Consider the following 16,323-nt stretch of genomic DNA (forward strand, 5'->3'; position numbering starts at 1 on the left):
AAGAAGATTACAATCTAAGAGAAAGTGGAATGAATACGGGAGGTAATTTGAGTTGAACTGCAGGGAATTTTTAAATCATGAAATAGTAATGTTAACTCATACTCGTCTAGGCCTTCTTAAACTTTTCTTGCTAAACAAGAAACTGAACACACCATGCTTAGAAATTAAAACAAAAGGATATCTACTTTAATTCTTCTCTGATTCTTCATTTTTCTCATTTTTTTCTCTTGGATCTACTTTCTTCTTCTGCGATTTATCATCACTATCATGTACTTCTTCTCTTCTTCTTCTTCTTCTTCACTATCATGTACTTCTTCTCTTCTTCTTCTTCTTCTTCTTCTTCTTCTTCTTCTTCTTCTTCTTCTTCTTCTTCTTCTTCTTCTTCTTCTTCTTCTTCTTCTTCTTCTTCTTCTTCTTCTTCTTCTTCTTCTTCTTCTTCTTCTTCTTCTTCTTCTTCTTCTTCTTCTTCTTCTTCTTCTTCTTCTTCTTCTTCTTCTTCTTCTTCTTCTTCTTCTTCTTCTTCTTCTTCTTCTTCTTCTTCTTCTTCTTCTTCTTCTTCTTCTTCTTCTTCTTCTTCTTCTTCTTCTTCTTCTTCTTCTTCTTCTTCTTCTTCTTCTTCTTCTTCTTCTTCTTCTTCTTCTTCTTCTTCTTCTTCTTCTTCTTCTTCTTCAGCTTGGACTATTGTTCCTCGTCATTGACCGTCACTATAGAGATTATGCTTCGGTCTTAGCAACATTGTTTTATACAACCAATTTTAGACTCTAAATACTTAAACCATGAGATTACTTAAGCATATTATCAAAAAAAAAAAAAAAAAAAAAAACATCCACCTACTACAAATCCGGACACTTATTGTATACTTAGGCCCATATTGAGTAAAGCATGAGACTGTTTACTTTGTTGTATTAATGAGTTCCATAATCGCAGTTAGATCTAAGATGCGTCGGTCATTATAAGCTATAATCTCACCCTCCCCGACATGGACCATGGAGGGTGTAAACTTATAGAAGTCACTGTCGCTTGGGTTCACCCATTTGGTCGAGCATAAAACTCTCCAACTATTGGCTTCCATGTCGTACACATGAACCACACCTTCAATTATATCCTTCATCTCCCTCACCACTAGCCGCTTGCCATCGTACGCAACCACGTTCCAGAGTTCAAACATACTTCCTTCCATCGACACGTTCTTGATCCTCTTGTCAAGAGCCCATTTGGGATTTTCATTTTTTCTGAATGTCCATTTGGGATTTCCGACTAGTGTGTAAACTGAGATTGTTTCTTTTGTCCCTGATATTAAGGTCAAGCGATTGATCTTATCATCTGCCGCAAGTAACAGTTTCATATCCGGTACTTCCTGATGAAAACTGGAAGGAATCAAGCGTGCTTGCTCTGTGACTGTCTCGGGACTGAAAGCTATGATGCTCCCGTCGTTTCTCAACCAATGAAGATTATGTTTATGTTTTATATAATTAACAAGATGAGGTTATATATTATTATTGAGATTATTAGTGTTTGGATGGCTTTTCTAAAACGGGTAAAAATAATATAGGCATAGCCAAAACTTATTCGGTAACATTATCATAAGATCAAAATGTCACAATGCTAACACATTCATTACTTGAGTTTCCAAAATTTTGTCATGAGAGACAAAACTCAAAAGGACACACTGAAACAAATGTCAAAATGTTAGTCCGGTTTGGACTTGCGGTTTGAAGCTTGAATCCAGTGATCCGCAGTAGATAAAAACGGCTCACCCTGTTGCCTTCTCCTCTAGTGTAGTCCTCTCTTCCATAATCGTTCCTTCAGAGGTTTCATCATTCACCTTATCGACAACGAAAAGCTCTGCATTGCCATTAGTGTTCTCTTTCACTGTAATTTTCTCTTCATGGATATTTTCTTCAGAGGCTTCACCAATCTTCTTATAGACAATGACTTCATTCCGTTTGCATTCATTGCTTCGTAGATCAGGATAGTTTCTCTGGTTCAGAGAATGCAACCAAATGGCCACAGCTCCATCTTTTTCTTCAGCTGAGCCAATATGAGAGTAAACATGCTTCCATTTGAACTCTATGCAAATAAAACATTTATGCTCTCTATCTTTTTTGCATAATCGCAGATGATAATAATATACATAAGTTATGCTTAAACTTTATAGAACATTTTTTATTTATTCTATAAGCATTTTGTAAGCAAAAAAGAGGAAAAAAACAAAATTATATTCTTTAAATATGGCTCTATTTAGATTATTGCCTGCAAAACCATTCATTAAATTCATGTAATCGAACATTTCAACCATAGTTGTCTTAATGGATAGCAAAGCTAACTAATTTATTTAATTAATCAAACAGAGTTTTTTTTTTTTTTTTTGTAATCTAAGTTCAAGCACCTTACATTAGAAAGTCTTCGATTTTTTTATTTTATTTTGTAATCAAAGTCTTAGAGTTTAAAGTTTTATTTTTCTTAAATCTAAAAATTTCTCCAACTTCTGTTTGATATGTAATCTTTGTTTATTTCAGTATTTGCTGATGAGGTTGTTAGATAGTCTTTTTATAGCTAGCAAGATTCAAAGAAAAGGAAAAGTAACCATCAATCAATAAAGCAAAATGCAAGATAATCTCACCATTATAAAAAACTTAAATTTAACTAATTTCCTTGAAATAATTTTTGTGACATTTACATTGATTTGGATTTGAATATCTATAAGATTTAAATGGACAAATGAGTCTTATATATATCTTAAATATCTTTTGTGAAATAATTAAAAAAGATAAGATTATATATTTATAGATTTTGTTGGATTGCAAATTAATTTATGAGTTGTTATTCCTTTTGAACAAAATACCAACAAATATTGTATCCAATGGTAATAAATTATTCTCTTTTACGGGTTTACGTTATAGTCTATAACAGACATGGTATTTTTCTCTTTTCTTTTTCATTATATAAATTTTGTAATTTTAATTTTGAATATTTTTACAAAACTATTATAAGTTTATAACTATCACGGAAACATTATTAATCATAAAATGTAGTACAATTCTTAAGCAAATAAATCTAAATTTAAATACAAGATTGGTAGATAGTTACGTTTTTACTTTTTTTTTGTTTGTTAATGTAATGACAAAAATATATAGTCACTGAATATAAATTAAATTAAATAACAAATAAAAAAATATGACAGAAAGTTGCTGAAACCCAAATTATTACCCGGATTACATTGCAACTAACACCACAATTGAATCTTTTTTTGGTCAAAACCAAAATGTCATGTCCACTGAGTATTCCTCATCGATGCTGAAACATATTGGGCTTATTTTAAGGAGCTAATTCATATGTGTATATATGGGCCTATCTAAGCATGGATCACAAAACTATAAATCGTTTATCATTAAGAATGGGTTCAACACAGAAATCATAGACGTCCCCAACAAAATCAACAAACTCGTATAGAAACTATATGATAAAATTTTAAATAGTGTCGCAATTCAATTTCGTCCCTAACAAGAAAGCCATAATTATCTTATGTTCCAATCTCTATCTCCCAAAAAAAAAAAAAAAAAAAAAAACTCTTTCAATCATGATTATCACATGCACAATAACGATTAACGAAACTCGTCGAACTTAGCTGATCCAAAAAGAGGACCAAACAACATATCGACCGTTCTTCGAATGCTTTTCTTCAATAAAAAGAAACACCCACGATCGTGTTCTTGTTCTTGGTCGTCATCAACGGATACTTCGCGCCAAGATATACGGGCGGAAGTCTCCGGATCAAACAGAGGCTCTTTAACTTTGACGTATCGCCGTTTAGAGGACTTAGGCTTATGCTCAAACTGAGGTGTTTGAGTCCCAACTGGATATCGGGACGGAATTAGATTCTTCAAAGACACATACTCCTCCTCCCTCTCATTCTCTGGCGCCGACGGCAATATTTGGTAAGAACCCAGTTTTTTTTTTGTTTCTGTTTTAAGGTTTTTACTGATTGAGTTTTGCTTCTTTTTTTCCCTACGATGTTAGGAGTAATAGTTAAGGATAAACAACAACAAAAAAGGTTATAGAAATATGGTCGGAGTAGGACTTAAATACTTAGTCCGAATAAGAATTAGATGTTGAAGACATCATAAGCGTGTGTTGTTAGGACTTCTGAATGGAATGTTATGTAAATTACCAAAGCCGATAGGATTAGGATGAAGATTAGAGAAGAGCTAAGCTTTAGAAGGAGTCGTTCCTTTTTAATTAGTCTTAAACTATTTGTCATTAGGATATTTATCAAGACGTTTTATATATTTTTTTATTTTTAATTTGTTATCCAATAAGCTAGGTTTGAAACTATCATATATGTTTATTTTTACAATAAGATAATATTTTGGATTTATCATATAGGTTTAGTAATATTGTGAGTCAGAAAATTGGCATGGTCAAGCTGCCTGCATATATATCACTACAAATGACTAAAAAGTAACAAGTAGTAGCATCATCCAATATAACTTCATCTAAATGACACACATGATCTTACCTCCAAAAGATGGTAACACATCATATAATACGTGTAAACGACTATGTGTTATAATGTTATCTATCCATGAAATTCTGAGTTCTGACTTTGACGTATTTAACCGTTAAATATTTTCTTATTGTTGGCAGGCAATAGTTTACATAATCAGTTGAATTTCGTTCGATAATGATTACGATATGAAGAGACTTTTCCGACTTTTACTCCATAACTTATACATAAGATCTGAATCATAAGGTCTATATATAAAGAATGTTTCATGGTACATATTGAACAATTTGGTTGGCTCCTATGATTTGCTATAAATTTAAAGTCTCATTGCATATATATATTTTTTGGTTATTAGTAAGAAATTACGAATATATACAGGGATATACTAAACGACGCCGCTTCAGCATTCATTTGGAAGCAAAGCAAATTTGACCTTTTCAATAATTCGTATTCACATAAGAGTGAACTTCGTCCTTCTTCACCATCGCCACTCTGCTCCGTTCTACATTTAGAAGAGACTGACCAAAATCTCCCATTAATGGCGTTACTCCGATCAAAACTCCATCTTTCTCGAACCCTTTCCTTCATCTCTCCTCTTCTACCCAAAACCTTCTCCACCTCGGCAACTTCTCTACTCAGTGACCATGAAAACGACGAATCCGCCGCCACCATAACCGCCGCCGTCTCTGTCCCAATCTCACCTCTGTTAACTCCGGAAGACACACAAACCGTAGAAAAGTTCCATTCAATCATCAAAGACCACTATCGCAAAAACCCTACAAGCCCCAACGACGCCATCTTAAACCCTAGCTTAACTCTCCATGCTCTCTCCCTCGATTTCTCCCAAATTGAAACTTCCCAAGTCTCTCCCTCCGTCGTCCGATGCGTGATAGAGAAGTGCGGCAGTGTCCGCCACGGAATCCCTCTTCACCAATCTCTAGCTTTCTTCAATTGGGCAACTTCACGAGACGATTACGACCACAAATCACCTCATCCTTACAACGAAATGATCGATCTTTCAGGAAAGGTTAGACAATTCGACTTAGCTTGGCATTTGATTGATCTAATGAAATCCAGAAACGTAGAGATTTCGATTGAAACCTTCACGATTTTGATTAGACGTTATGTTAGAGCTGGATTAGCTTCAGAGGCTGTACATTGCTTTAATCGTATGGAAGATTACGGTTGCGTACCTGATAAAATCGCGTTTTCCATAGTTATTAGTAACCTTTCTAGGAAGAGGAGAGCTAGTGAAGCTCAGTCGTTTTTCGATAGTTTGAAAGATAGATTCGAGCCTGATGTTATAGTTTACACCAATTTGGTTCGTGGTTGGTGTAGAGCTGGTGAAATCTCTGAGGCAGAGAAAGTGTTCAAGGAGATGAAGTTGGCTGGGATTGAACCTAATGTGTATACTTACAGTATTGTGATCGATGCGTTGTGTAGATGCGGGCAAATCAGCCGTGCGCATGATGTGTTTGCGGATATGTTAGATTCAGGTTGTGCGCCGAATGCGATTACTTTTAACAACTTGATGAGGGTTCATGTGAAAGCAGGAAGAACAGAGAAGGTTTTGCAGGTTTATAACCAGATGAAGAAGCTAGGATGTGAGCCTGATACTATTACTTATAACTTCCTTATTGAGGCTCATTGCAGAGACGAGAATCTGGAAAACGCGGTCAAGGTTTTGAACACGATGATCAAGAAGAAGTGTGAAGTGAATGCTTCGACTTTCAATACGATATTTAGGTACATTGAGAAGAAGAGAGACGTGAATGGCGCTCATAGGATGTATTCGAAGATGATGGAAGCGAAATGTGAGCCGAATACGGTGACTTATAATATACTGATGAGGATGTTTGTCGGGTCAAAATCTACTGATATGGTTCTGAAGATGAAGAAAGAGATGGATGATAAAGAAGTTGAGCCGAATGTGAATACTTATAGGCTTTTGGTTACGATGTTTTGTGGGATGGGACATTGGAATAATGCTTATAAGTTGTTTAAAGAAATGGTTGAAGAGAAGTGTTTGACACCGAGCTTGTCTTTATATGAGATGGTTCTTGCTCAGTTAAGAAGAGCTGGGCAATTGAAGAAGCATGAAGAGCTGGTGGAGAAGATGATTCAGAAGGGACTCGTTGCTCGGCCATTGTAGGAACCCTTCCAAGTATCAAAGAAGAAGCTTTTTTTTCTCAGGAGTTTTTAAGGATATTTTCAAGCAATTTTCTTGTAACTTTGTTTTGGTACAACATTTGGTTATCAAGAAGTATTATTGTACCATGTACTCTTTTTTTAACTCTCATTTTCTACTATGTTTTACTTGCATCATGTGTATTATTTCATAAATATTTAAAAAGAGGAGGATAAAATTTGGCTAAAGTTAGGAAAAAAAAAATGTTTGAATATTAAACAAAATTGAAGTTGAAGATTTCGCTTTAATGTGTGTGTACATATACCATGGTATGTCATGAAATAAGGAAGTCTTTTTTTAGTAAAACAGCATTTAACAAGGGAAGACCAAAGAGAAGGAGTAGTTCTCAATTTCTCAACCTTCAATGACAAAAATGTACCATTGACAAATATTTAGATTTATGTTATGTAACCTATCATTACACACTTTTGTCGTTTATTGACCAAAACGACAAGTGTTCACTTTATACGTCTCTTTCAATCCAATTAATTATCGGTTTACTAGCTGTTCATGGACTAATTATTAGTATGATAGATTAATCCCACACAATTAAGCATAAAAATCAGGTGGCTTAATAAATAGTATAATCTATTGTCCAAGCACAACACATGTGGGACTAAAAGTCAAATAAACAATTAAACTAATCCGCGTAAAAGACGAAGACAAACCTAAAAAATAAGGAAAATTGTAAACCTAACATAAGTACACTTCACCATCAAATTTTCTAAACCGGGACAAAGTCGGCCGTATAAGTCTACATAAGACATAAATGTCTTCTCCGGTTTAAGTCAAAACTGTGTGATAATGACATAAGCCTTCTCCGGTTTAGCTCATCACCGTTGACAATTTCAATCTTTGTTCCTCTTTTATCCTCACTTTCTCAGAAGCTTCAGACACAACAGAACATATAAGACCTAGAGTCTCTCTGTTTCGCTTTTCATAAATCTTGAAGAATAAATGGAAAAAGCTTCAAACAGCAACAAGTCCACGAAATTCTCGAAAATGCTTCAAAGAGCGATGTCAATTGGTCACAGTGCGGCGCCGTTTAGTCCACGGAGAGATTTTCATCAGCACCGTACGACTTCGACGGCGAACAGAGGAATCTTCTTCTCCAGTCCGTTGGTTCCTACGGCTGCTAGAGTTAGGAGAAATACAAAATACGAAGCCGTTTTTGCCGAACCCACTTCGCCTAAAGTCTCCTGCATCGGTCAGGTCAAACTCGCTAGACCTAAATGTCCGGAGAAGAAGAACAAAGCACCTAAGAATCTCAAAACGGCATCGTCTTTATCGTCTTGTGTTATTAAAGAAGAAGACAATGGAAGCTTTTCGAAACTAAAGCGTATCTTCTCAATGAGAAGTTATCCGTCGAGAAAATCCAACTCCACTGCCTTCGCAGCCGCCGCAGCGAGAGAACATCCAATCGCGGAGGTTGATGCGGTTACGGCAGCGCCTTCATTGGGTGCAATGAAGAAATTCGCGAGCAGTAGAGAAGCTCTCGGTGGATTTGATTGGACGGTCCAGATGAAACGTGAGAAAGAAGATGTAATGATTCCATGCTCTGTGGGTATACCTCTAACTCAGCTAGAGGATTTGAGTTTGTGTCCGAAGCCAAAGAGTGAAGTTAATTTGTGGAAGAGAAGAACCATGGATCGACCAAAACCACTTCAAGTAATTAAGTAAAAGCTCCTTCTTGAATTTTCTTCGTTGCCTTTTCTATGTCCATTTGTTTTATGTGTCGGAATTTCGTGGCTGCCACGATGCTACGTTACTACGTACTAAGTCTGAGTTTTGTGAATAGACTGAAAAAGACAGAAATAATTCAACGTGTGAATAGATCAAAACGTTTTTTTCTTCTGTCTAGACTTTTCTAAATAGCATTTTTTGTCCGGATATGATAACGAAAGATTTGAGATCCAGATGCATACTCTCTTACCTAACCATCTCTATGCATACCAAAACCGGACACAAAAATACCAAATTTTGACAATGTTCATAAAGGTTTTTCGTGGTCAAGATGATCAGAAAGGTTATGGATCAAAGTCTTGTCCTATGAGTTCTCAAATTCACTTGTGGAAGAAGACAATGAGAACAACAATTTACAACTAAAAAGCCAAGGGGATGTCACTCCCCACCATCTCCTATCTAACATTTGATCAAACTTGACATCTATTGTACTCTCTAGTATTGCTTTAAGCCCTTAAGGGACGTTAGAATTAGAATTATCAAATCCTAGTCGTTTATATAATCTATATATTGGAGGATTTTCACAAATATCATTAGCAAAACAAAATATTGTAATAGGTTCAGTCTTTCCTTTGATGAGATGCAAGATGATATATTAAACACAACTTTTAAAATTTCTCAACCACTATTACACAAGTATCTACTCTACTTATGTTTGCGTAAACTTATGTACATACGTCAAGATATTAACAGTAAATGTATTTTCGAACTAGCATCTGCCACATTTTACCATATGGAATCTTCGACATCTATCAAGTGCAAACCAAGCAATGTTCCTCGGATGATGAATACACTCTACTTCCAGTACCTGTGATAGTATCTAACTCCATTGATTGGGACTTGTAAAACTTAACATTTTCATGTTTGTTGCTTCCTGATATAAAAGGGGACATTTGTTTCTGATGGCTTAGGTTTTGGGAGCAAATTTTGATTGAAACTGCTATGTGTTGTTCTTGTAGCAACAGCCTCACGTCCTTTGAATCTAATTCCTCAATTCCGCCTCTGAAAAATTCTTGGTGAACATCCTTGAGAACTTTCAAAACATTCGCCAATGATCCCTGGTTCCTACTCTCGTCTCTCTTCTCCTCTGCGTAAGATTTTGACTCCTTATCATGACTATAATCTCTGAAGTAACTGTACTTGGTAATCTGTAGCAGATTCCTCTCATGATCAGGCCAAACATGACGAGTGTCATCCACAATCACAACTCCACACTCATCAGCCAACACAAGATCAAGCGTCTTCGAAAAACCACTCTCGTCTCTGGTAATGACTCTATCCCCAAAGTATACTTTCTTCGGATCAATCCATTTCAGCACAGCCTGAGCGTAGTCACGATTCCCCATCGTGTAGACATACATGGAGAAAATCTCGTTGGCTTCTTTCAGAAACTCGTGAACAAAAGGTCGAAGTTTTATCAGCATCTCTCTGTCAAGTGTCCAAAGATCTTCCCTAAAATCTGACTCTCCCAATAGATACTTCTCTCCTTCGGAAAGCCGTGAAATCATAATAGAATGGAGAAGCGTGTGGTCCAAGTCAAGGACTAGATGAAGCTTTCTCTCGTTAAGGCAAGCGAGTTGTGTAGTAAGGCTCTTTGTAACCGCAACGGCTTTATGGCTTAATTGTAACCCATGGACGAGATAATCGAATGCTCGGCCGTAGTCTCTGTCTACCGTCGATCTGCAGTTACAGCAGATTCCGTAACGGACGAAGAAGTGACCGCAGATTAATGTTGCTGTTTTGGATTCTGGTTCTAGACATGAGTTTTCAATCAAAGACATCGTTAGTCTGATTCACAAATCCTCGTTTTATCGTAGGGACACCTTTATTTATAAAAGAAAATTTTGCGTACCATTCTTATTCGCAAGCGATGTGGGACTCCTTTGCTTAGCCTTTTGATTCTTAACCGATGTGGGATCCGTTTAACAACTACATTATTAAACCATTATTTTAAAGTTATTTTTCCATTATTTTGATGGAATAAATATATCAAGTACAAGTGTAGAACTACAGATGAATTATTTTATAAAATTGATAATATCAAAATGCAATTTAGCAAAATGTCAGTTTTAATTTTGTTTTTTTTTTCCGTCACTAATCCTACTATATTATTTGGGAAGTATATTTTAAATGTAACCTTAATTTTTGTAAGTAATTACATAGGTATGCCATTAGAAATAAAATTTTAAAGAGTAAATTAATTTATCTCTTTAAGGATTAAAAAGTCAAATACTAATTTAATTAATTAAATTTAATTAAAAAACAAAATACATTATTAATTTCCAAAAATAATAACCAATCAAAATCAACATATAAGATTTAATATATAAATTTTCATTAATTTAATTTAATTAGAAAAATAAAATACATTATTAATTTCCAAAAAAGTAACCAATTAAAATCAACAAATTAGATTTGATATCTAAATTATCATATTAATTTTTTATTAATTATTATAGTTCACTTCTCATCTTTATATGATTCTATTTTTGCGAAAAACTAATATCATCATTATAAAAAAAAGAATTAGAGTTTTTTCCCATATGCATAATTTGAATTTTTAAAAACGAATATAAACTATTTAATACATGAAGAAATATTATAACGGGTGAAAAATAGATTTAAGAAAACTTTCTACTGAGTAACAAGTCATAATTTGAAATATTTATATTCAATTTCATACATATTATATTGAAAATTTATAATCTTATATACTACAATAATTAATAACATATTAGATTTTTTTATGTGTATGATGTGATTCAATTTTTAATATAAGCTGGAAAATCCTAGAATTGACGGTTTACATCAATATTAATACAAAATGGTATACTACAGTTGAAACTCTTAAATTAACAATCAAACTACAAGTGTATAATCTTAAACATTAAACAATATAGATAATATCAACAAAACATATACAACTCACAGTTTACTTTACATTTAAAATAAAATAAAACAATATCATATATTTTTAAATCATCTTTACAATAAAAGTTTTTAGTTTAACTAAAATATAAACCTACCTGCGATATACTGCAAGTTAATATCTAGATTATAGGGCTTATTGGATCTAAAGACGGATCATCAAAGATTTTCTAAACTGAAGCAAAATATATTGAATATTCGAATATCTATCTGTTACCAAATTATAAACAAATAAGTTCGTAAAACAATTTACTATTTTATATATGAAATCAAATAAATCTTAATCACATAAAAATTAGCACAAAAAAAAGAATTCAACAATTAAAAATTTATCAAATCTCTATGTTATATAAGTTTTGATACTATATTCGAATAAAGTATAATATACCTTTTCAATTTGTATTCTTTAACTAATTTAAGCTAACTAATATATTTGCTAATCTTATACCTATCAAAACAAACTATCGTTTCTTATCTCTATAATATTTTTGCAAGACTTTTTTGGTGGATTTGGGTAAAAGTGCATTCGGGTCATATGGTACATTCCCCTATTAAATAAATATGGTGCACTCTTATGTTATTAGTTAAAATGTTTAGATTATAACTCAGAGTCATATCATTAATAAACTTAATATTAATAAAATAAATGGTTTTTTTGCAAGACGGATTTGGAGGGACGGGTTTTTGAATCAACATTAATAAAAAAAAAGTAAAATATAATTAATCCACCGTTTCAATACGGGTTAAAACTTTAATTTATTATTTTTTAAGACCACTAATATTAAGCATATAAAATCATCCTAATTTAGAAAAGATTATATAAAACCAAAAATGTTATGTGGTATGTATAATGTTACTATATATAAAATTAAACTATAAAATATAAATGTATTAGAGAATGATACAATTTGCAAAACTTTTATATATCAAAAATAATTCTTAAATTTAAAAATTACTACTTTTAAAAAAAAATCACGGGACGGGTAAAGAAATGACAGAACGGGTTTTATCTTGGAATTGGGTTGTATGGTGGATGTATTTGAATCAATATTTATAAAATTTTAAAATATTATTAATATGTTGTTTTAATAGGGGTTAAAACTTCAGTTTTTTAACAATTGTCTCATGGATTCGTGGTATAGCGTTACTTAATAGCAATTATAAACTGTAAAATATAAATATTTTATAAAAATAAAATTTGCAAGTTTAAATATATATTACTTTTAAAAAATAAATCGGCCCGCGGTATACCGCGGGTTAAAATCTAGTTTGTAAGTTTAATATGCTAAGGGAAGCTAATTTGTATTTTTAGCAACAAACTTTTGAATCCCATTGATTTTAGGGAAAAAAAATAACAGAGGAAACATCAATCTTTTTCATAGTATTGAATTCTTGTAAGATATTCATTCTTTCCCAATTTCTTTAAATTCGATGAGTATATCGGAAAATTAAGTTCAAGACTTATACTGATGAGTTCAAAATGGTGGAATTTTGTTTGCATTTATGTGAGAGAAGAACTATTTTATCAAAGGCATTTTTATTTTATTGTTTTGGTAGCAATCAATGGCATAGTTTGTGTCGCTTTGTACCCTAAACGTATGAGACACTTATCACAGAAGGCATGGGTTAGATCACTCTCATCAGGCTAGCCTTCTCTCATGTATTTTGACTTGACTTTAGTGATCTTAATTGTAAGTTCAAAAGATACATTTATTTCTAACTCTAAAAATCATGAAACCTTTATCATTTTGAAGAGGCAATAGCTGACTTGCCCGATTGCAGACATTCCTCAAACAAAGTGTAAGTCTAACTCGATATGCTTAGTTTGTTGATGTTGACCGAAATCTATGGTCACTGGTGATAGTTGCTACTGTGTCCCTGTCTATTAATATTCTGCTTCAGCACTAGAACGAGAGGCACTTGAATTGGTTATGTGTGATTAATTGTTTGCTTAGTTTTTTTTTTTGGCTAAACATAGACCATCATAGTATGTGAGTGAAGTTGTAAACACTTTTTTCATTATGACGAATCTTGAATTTATTAGTACTAGCTAATAACCCTACATCCAACAATATAGTTCTTTGTCTCTATGCATCTCCATCAAAAATTAAGGAATTATGATTTCATTTCGAGATATCATTGTCAAAATCCAGAGCATACCACAAAAGACCAATCAGATAAGACAGAGATAAATGAGATTTTCTTTCTACATCTCGCCCCTGTCATTTTCAATGTGAATCATCACGATCTGGAATCAGATCCATGACAACAACAAAATATGAGTCAGACACTAAATCTATTCAGTGTGAGTTGGCCAAAATTGGGAGATACACAAAGGAGAAATAAATGTCTTTTTTTTTATCAGATCTAATCGTAACTAAGAGAGAATCACGTGAATTAAAGAGAACCACTAAACCAAAACGTATCACATTTTCTTTAACTACGTACGTAGCAATAATTCAAAATAACCACGCATGCGTTTCCACTCTCCCACCACCAACTCCGTGCGACAAACCTAGTAAAAAGCTTCTTTTTATTTCTTGTCGCGACACTGATTTTCTTTTAAATTAATTAATCAAAGTTATGTTTTTTTAACCAAACAGACCATAACACAAGATTCAGACACTCACTCACATCAGTCAGTCAGTAGTGTTACTCACACAGGCTGTCGACACCTAAGTACATTTTATTTTACTAACTTGTTAATCAATCTTAAACACACTTAAAAATACTAATAATCCCCTATGTCTCGCCGGCACTACGGCGGAGAAATCAAGAGTAAGATTCTCATATGCAACAAAACAAAAAAAAACTAATAATTCTTGAAACACAAACCAAATTAAAACACAAAAATAGTACAATAACCAAGTTGATTTAACTTAAAAATAAAAACAAATTGAGAAAATTCTCCATACTTTTTCCGGTGATGTTTCCTTTCTACCTTTCTCAAGAACTCTCCTCCGGTGACTCCGGTTTTCTGCAGAGAATCATATGCATCGGAGAGAATATTCCGGTTTCACCTCCTCTGGTCAAATAATCAGCAGTCTTAAACAACATCTCATGAACATCAACAGTTCCTTTAGGAGCAACTCCAACCGCTGACAAAATCTGAACCACAATGTGATTCCTCCAATAAGCAAGCCTACCCATCTTAAGCCTAGTCCACCACGGCTCAGCCGGTGGACTCGCCAGATCCTTCTCCTTCACTATCTCAAACCCAACCTTTTTAGCCGTCTCAGCTATATCCACGTAAGCCCTAAGCCCTGGTAACGCATCGCCTCTCTCAATCCCTTGGATTACCTCCACGTGTTCGTCATCCTCCGCCTTAAATTTCTCCGTCGTAACCCACTCGTACGACACATACATAGATCCGGGTTTCAACACCCTGTAGATCTCTGCGTACACTTCTTCCAGCTTCGGCGCGTGACACGTGGCTTCGATGGAATAAGCACCGTCGAAACTGTTGTCATCGAACGGCATCTGGAGGAAGTTACCACACACGACCTCGCAAAGCGCGTCGAGACCAGCTTTCTTATTGTGGAGACGAGCTCTGTTCACCTGATACTCGTTTATTGTAATCCCGACTACGTTAGCTCGCGAGTGAGATGCAATCGCTCGCATCGGACCGCCGACACCGCATCCGACGTCTAGGATCTTTTGACCAGGTTTGACTTGGATCAGATCTACGGCCATCTCTTCGTGGAGGCGCGTGGCGTCTTTGTGAGATTTTCCGGGGATTGATGGTGAGAAGTGGAAGGATTGTCCCCATCCCCACTCGTATATGTCGGTGACGAGATTGTAGAATGTGTCGACGAAGTCTGGAACTTTCTCGGCGGTTTCGATTTCTTTTGGACGGCGGAAGAAAGACCAGTACTGTTTGTAGTTGTCTTGGACTTTCTCGGCGGAGATTGAGCCACCAGAGAGATCTACGGCTCGTTTGCCTTTACGCTCTGCTGGACCGAGAACGCAGAGGAACCAGTAGATACCGACGGCGACGAGTGCACCGGTGAAGAAGAGTGTTAAAGAGTCCATTTTCGTTAAGAGTGAGGAAGACCAAGAGAGAGAGAGAGAGAGTTTTAAGTCTCTTTTACTTCTTTGCCTGATTTATGACAAAAAGTTTTTAAAGAGTTTTTAATCTGAGAGAATCTATATTTGACTAATTAAAATCCCAGTTCAAAAACTGACTTTTAATAATAATAAATGCCTAGACAAAGTAAATGGAAATTACAAGCCAAATAAGGAATATTAAAAAAACATTTTAAGTTTTTGTTTCTCTTTAAAGGTTTTGCAAATTGAATAAAATTAATTACAATGATTCTTCCATTTGATTATTTATTTTTTACGTTGCCAATTGGAATTTTGCTTCTTCTTTTGTTAAATGTCATGACCCAACAGTAATGAAAATAGCCATGGAAATTTTTACAGAGATATTTGTAAATGCTAAATTTTGTAATTCAAAATAATTATGAGAAGAGAGCCAGATTTGTTGCTCTTGGACTTAAATATTTGGTCAAACAAGTTATATCTAAACGTTTGGAAATAATTTTGCATTAAAAGACATTTATTGGAATTTTCAATACTAATCTTTTACTCTTTTACCAAAAAGATTAAGCATTGTTCCATAATAATAATAAATGAAATGGATAGAGAGAAAAGTGAGGTCCCTAGAGTGAGGGTGTGTAACGCCAAATTTCAAGTATGGCCGTCTTTGAAGGAATCACGTGTGGTGGTGGAGGAAGAGTACATACAATCTGCTTCTCTCATAAACTTACAAAAATTAGATTATGCAAAGTGTCATGTGATTCTACCGTATGTTCAAACCAGCATTAATCTTTATTTTACTTTACGAATAAAAATGTAGATTATGATAAATTAAACCATTCCATCTAAAGTTGTCCAGATTCAAAATTAGCATCAAGAATCTTGCCAACTCCTCCCTTCGGTTCTAGCCAATGGA

The 16,323-nt window shown here is 34.2% G+C and overlaps 5 protein-coding genes across 5 annotated transcripts; 2 read left to right on the forward strand and 3 right to left on the reverse strand.

Moving 5' to 3' along the window:
- Window positions 1–892: 892 nt before the first annotated feature.
- On the reverse strand, window positions 893–5,043 carry AT1G20290 (SWI-SNF-related chromatin binding protein; the record flags this gene model as incomplete). Its single annotated transcript, NM_101880.2, has 4 exons — window positions 893–1,436; window positions 1,758–2,070; window positions 3,704–3,914; window positions 4,963–5,043. The coding sequence occupies 4 exons, from the start codon at window positions 5,041–5,043 to the stop codon at window positions 893–895; spliced, it is 1,149 nt and encodes a 382-aa protein (NP_173454.2).
- Window positions 4,974–6,880, forward strand: AT1G20300 (Pentatricopeptide repeat (PPR) superfamily protein). The gene has a single exon (NM_101881.3). The coding sequence runs from the start codon at window positions 5,046–5,048 to the stop codon at window positions 6,657–6,659; it is 1,614 nt and encodes a 537-aa protein (NP_564110.1). The 5' UTR covers window positions 4,974–5,045; the 3' UTR covers window positions 6,660–6,880.
- A 534-nt stretch (window positions 6,881–7,414) lies between these two features.
- Window positions 7,415–8,674, forward strand: AT1G20310 (syringolide-induced protein). The gene has a single exon (NM_101882.2). The coding sequence runs from the start codon at window positions 7,653–7,655 to the stop codon at window positions 8,373–8,375; it is 723 nt and encodes a 240-aa protein (NP_564111.1). The 5' UTR covers window positions 7,415–7,652; the 3' UTR covers window positions 8,376–8,674.
- A 327-nt stretch (window positions 8,675–9,001) lies between these two features.
- Window positions 9,002–10,226, reverse strand: AT1G20320 (Haloacid dehalogenase-like hydrolase (HAD) superfamily protein). Its single transcript, NM_101883.3, has one exon. The coding sequence runs from the start codon at window positions 10,217–10,219 to the stop codon at window positions 9,191–9,193; it is 1,029 nt and encodes a 342-aa protein (NP_173457.1). The 5' UTR covers window positions 10,220–10,226; the 3' UTR covers window positions 9,002–9,190.
- Window positions 10,227–13,871: 3,645 nt separating this feature from the next.
- Window positions 13,872–15,576, reverse strand: SMT2 (sterol methyltransferase 2). The gene has a single exon (NM_101884.4). It carries the CDS (start codon window positions 15,396–15,398, stop codon window positions 14,313–14,315), a length of 1,086 nt encoding a protein of 361 aa, NP_173458.1. The 5' UTR covers window positions 15,399–15,576; the 3' UTR covers window positions 13,872–14,312.
- Window positions 15,577–16,323: the final 747 nt, after the last annotated feature.

This window comes from Arabidopsis thaliana (assembly GCF_000001735.4).
Source record: "Arabidopsis thaliana chromosome 1 sequence".
NCBI lineage: Eukaryota > Viridiplantae > Streptophyta > Magnoliopsida > Brassicales > Brassicaceae > Arabidopsis > Arabidopsis thaliana.

Bases quoted from the DNA above. Each gene is read 5' to 3' on its own strand.
- AT1G20300 (NM_101881.3), top strand. From the start codon at position 5,046: ATGGCGTTACTCCGATCAAAACTCCATCTTTCTCGAACCCTTTCCTTC.
- AT1G20310 (NM_101882.2), top strand. From the start codon at position 7,653: ATGGAAAAAGCTTCAAACAGCAACAAGTCCACGAAATTCTCGAAAATG.
- SMT2 (NM_101884.4), bottom strand. From the start codon at position 15,398: ATGGACTCTTTAACACTCTTCTTCACCGGTGCACTCGTCGCCGTCGGT.
- AT1G20320 (NM_101883.3), bottom strand. From the start codon at position 10,219: ATGTCTTTGATTGAAAACTCATGTCTAGAACCAGAATCCAAAACAGCA.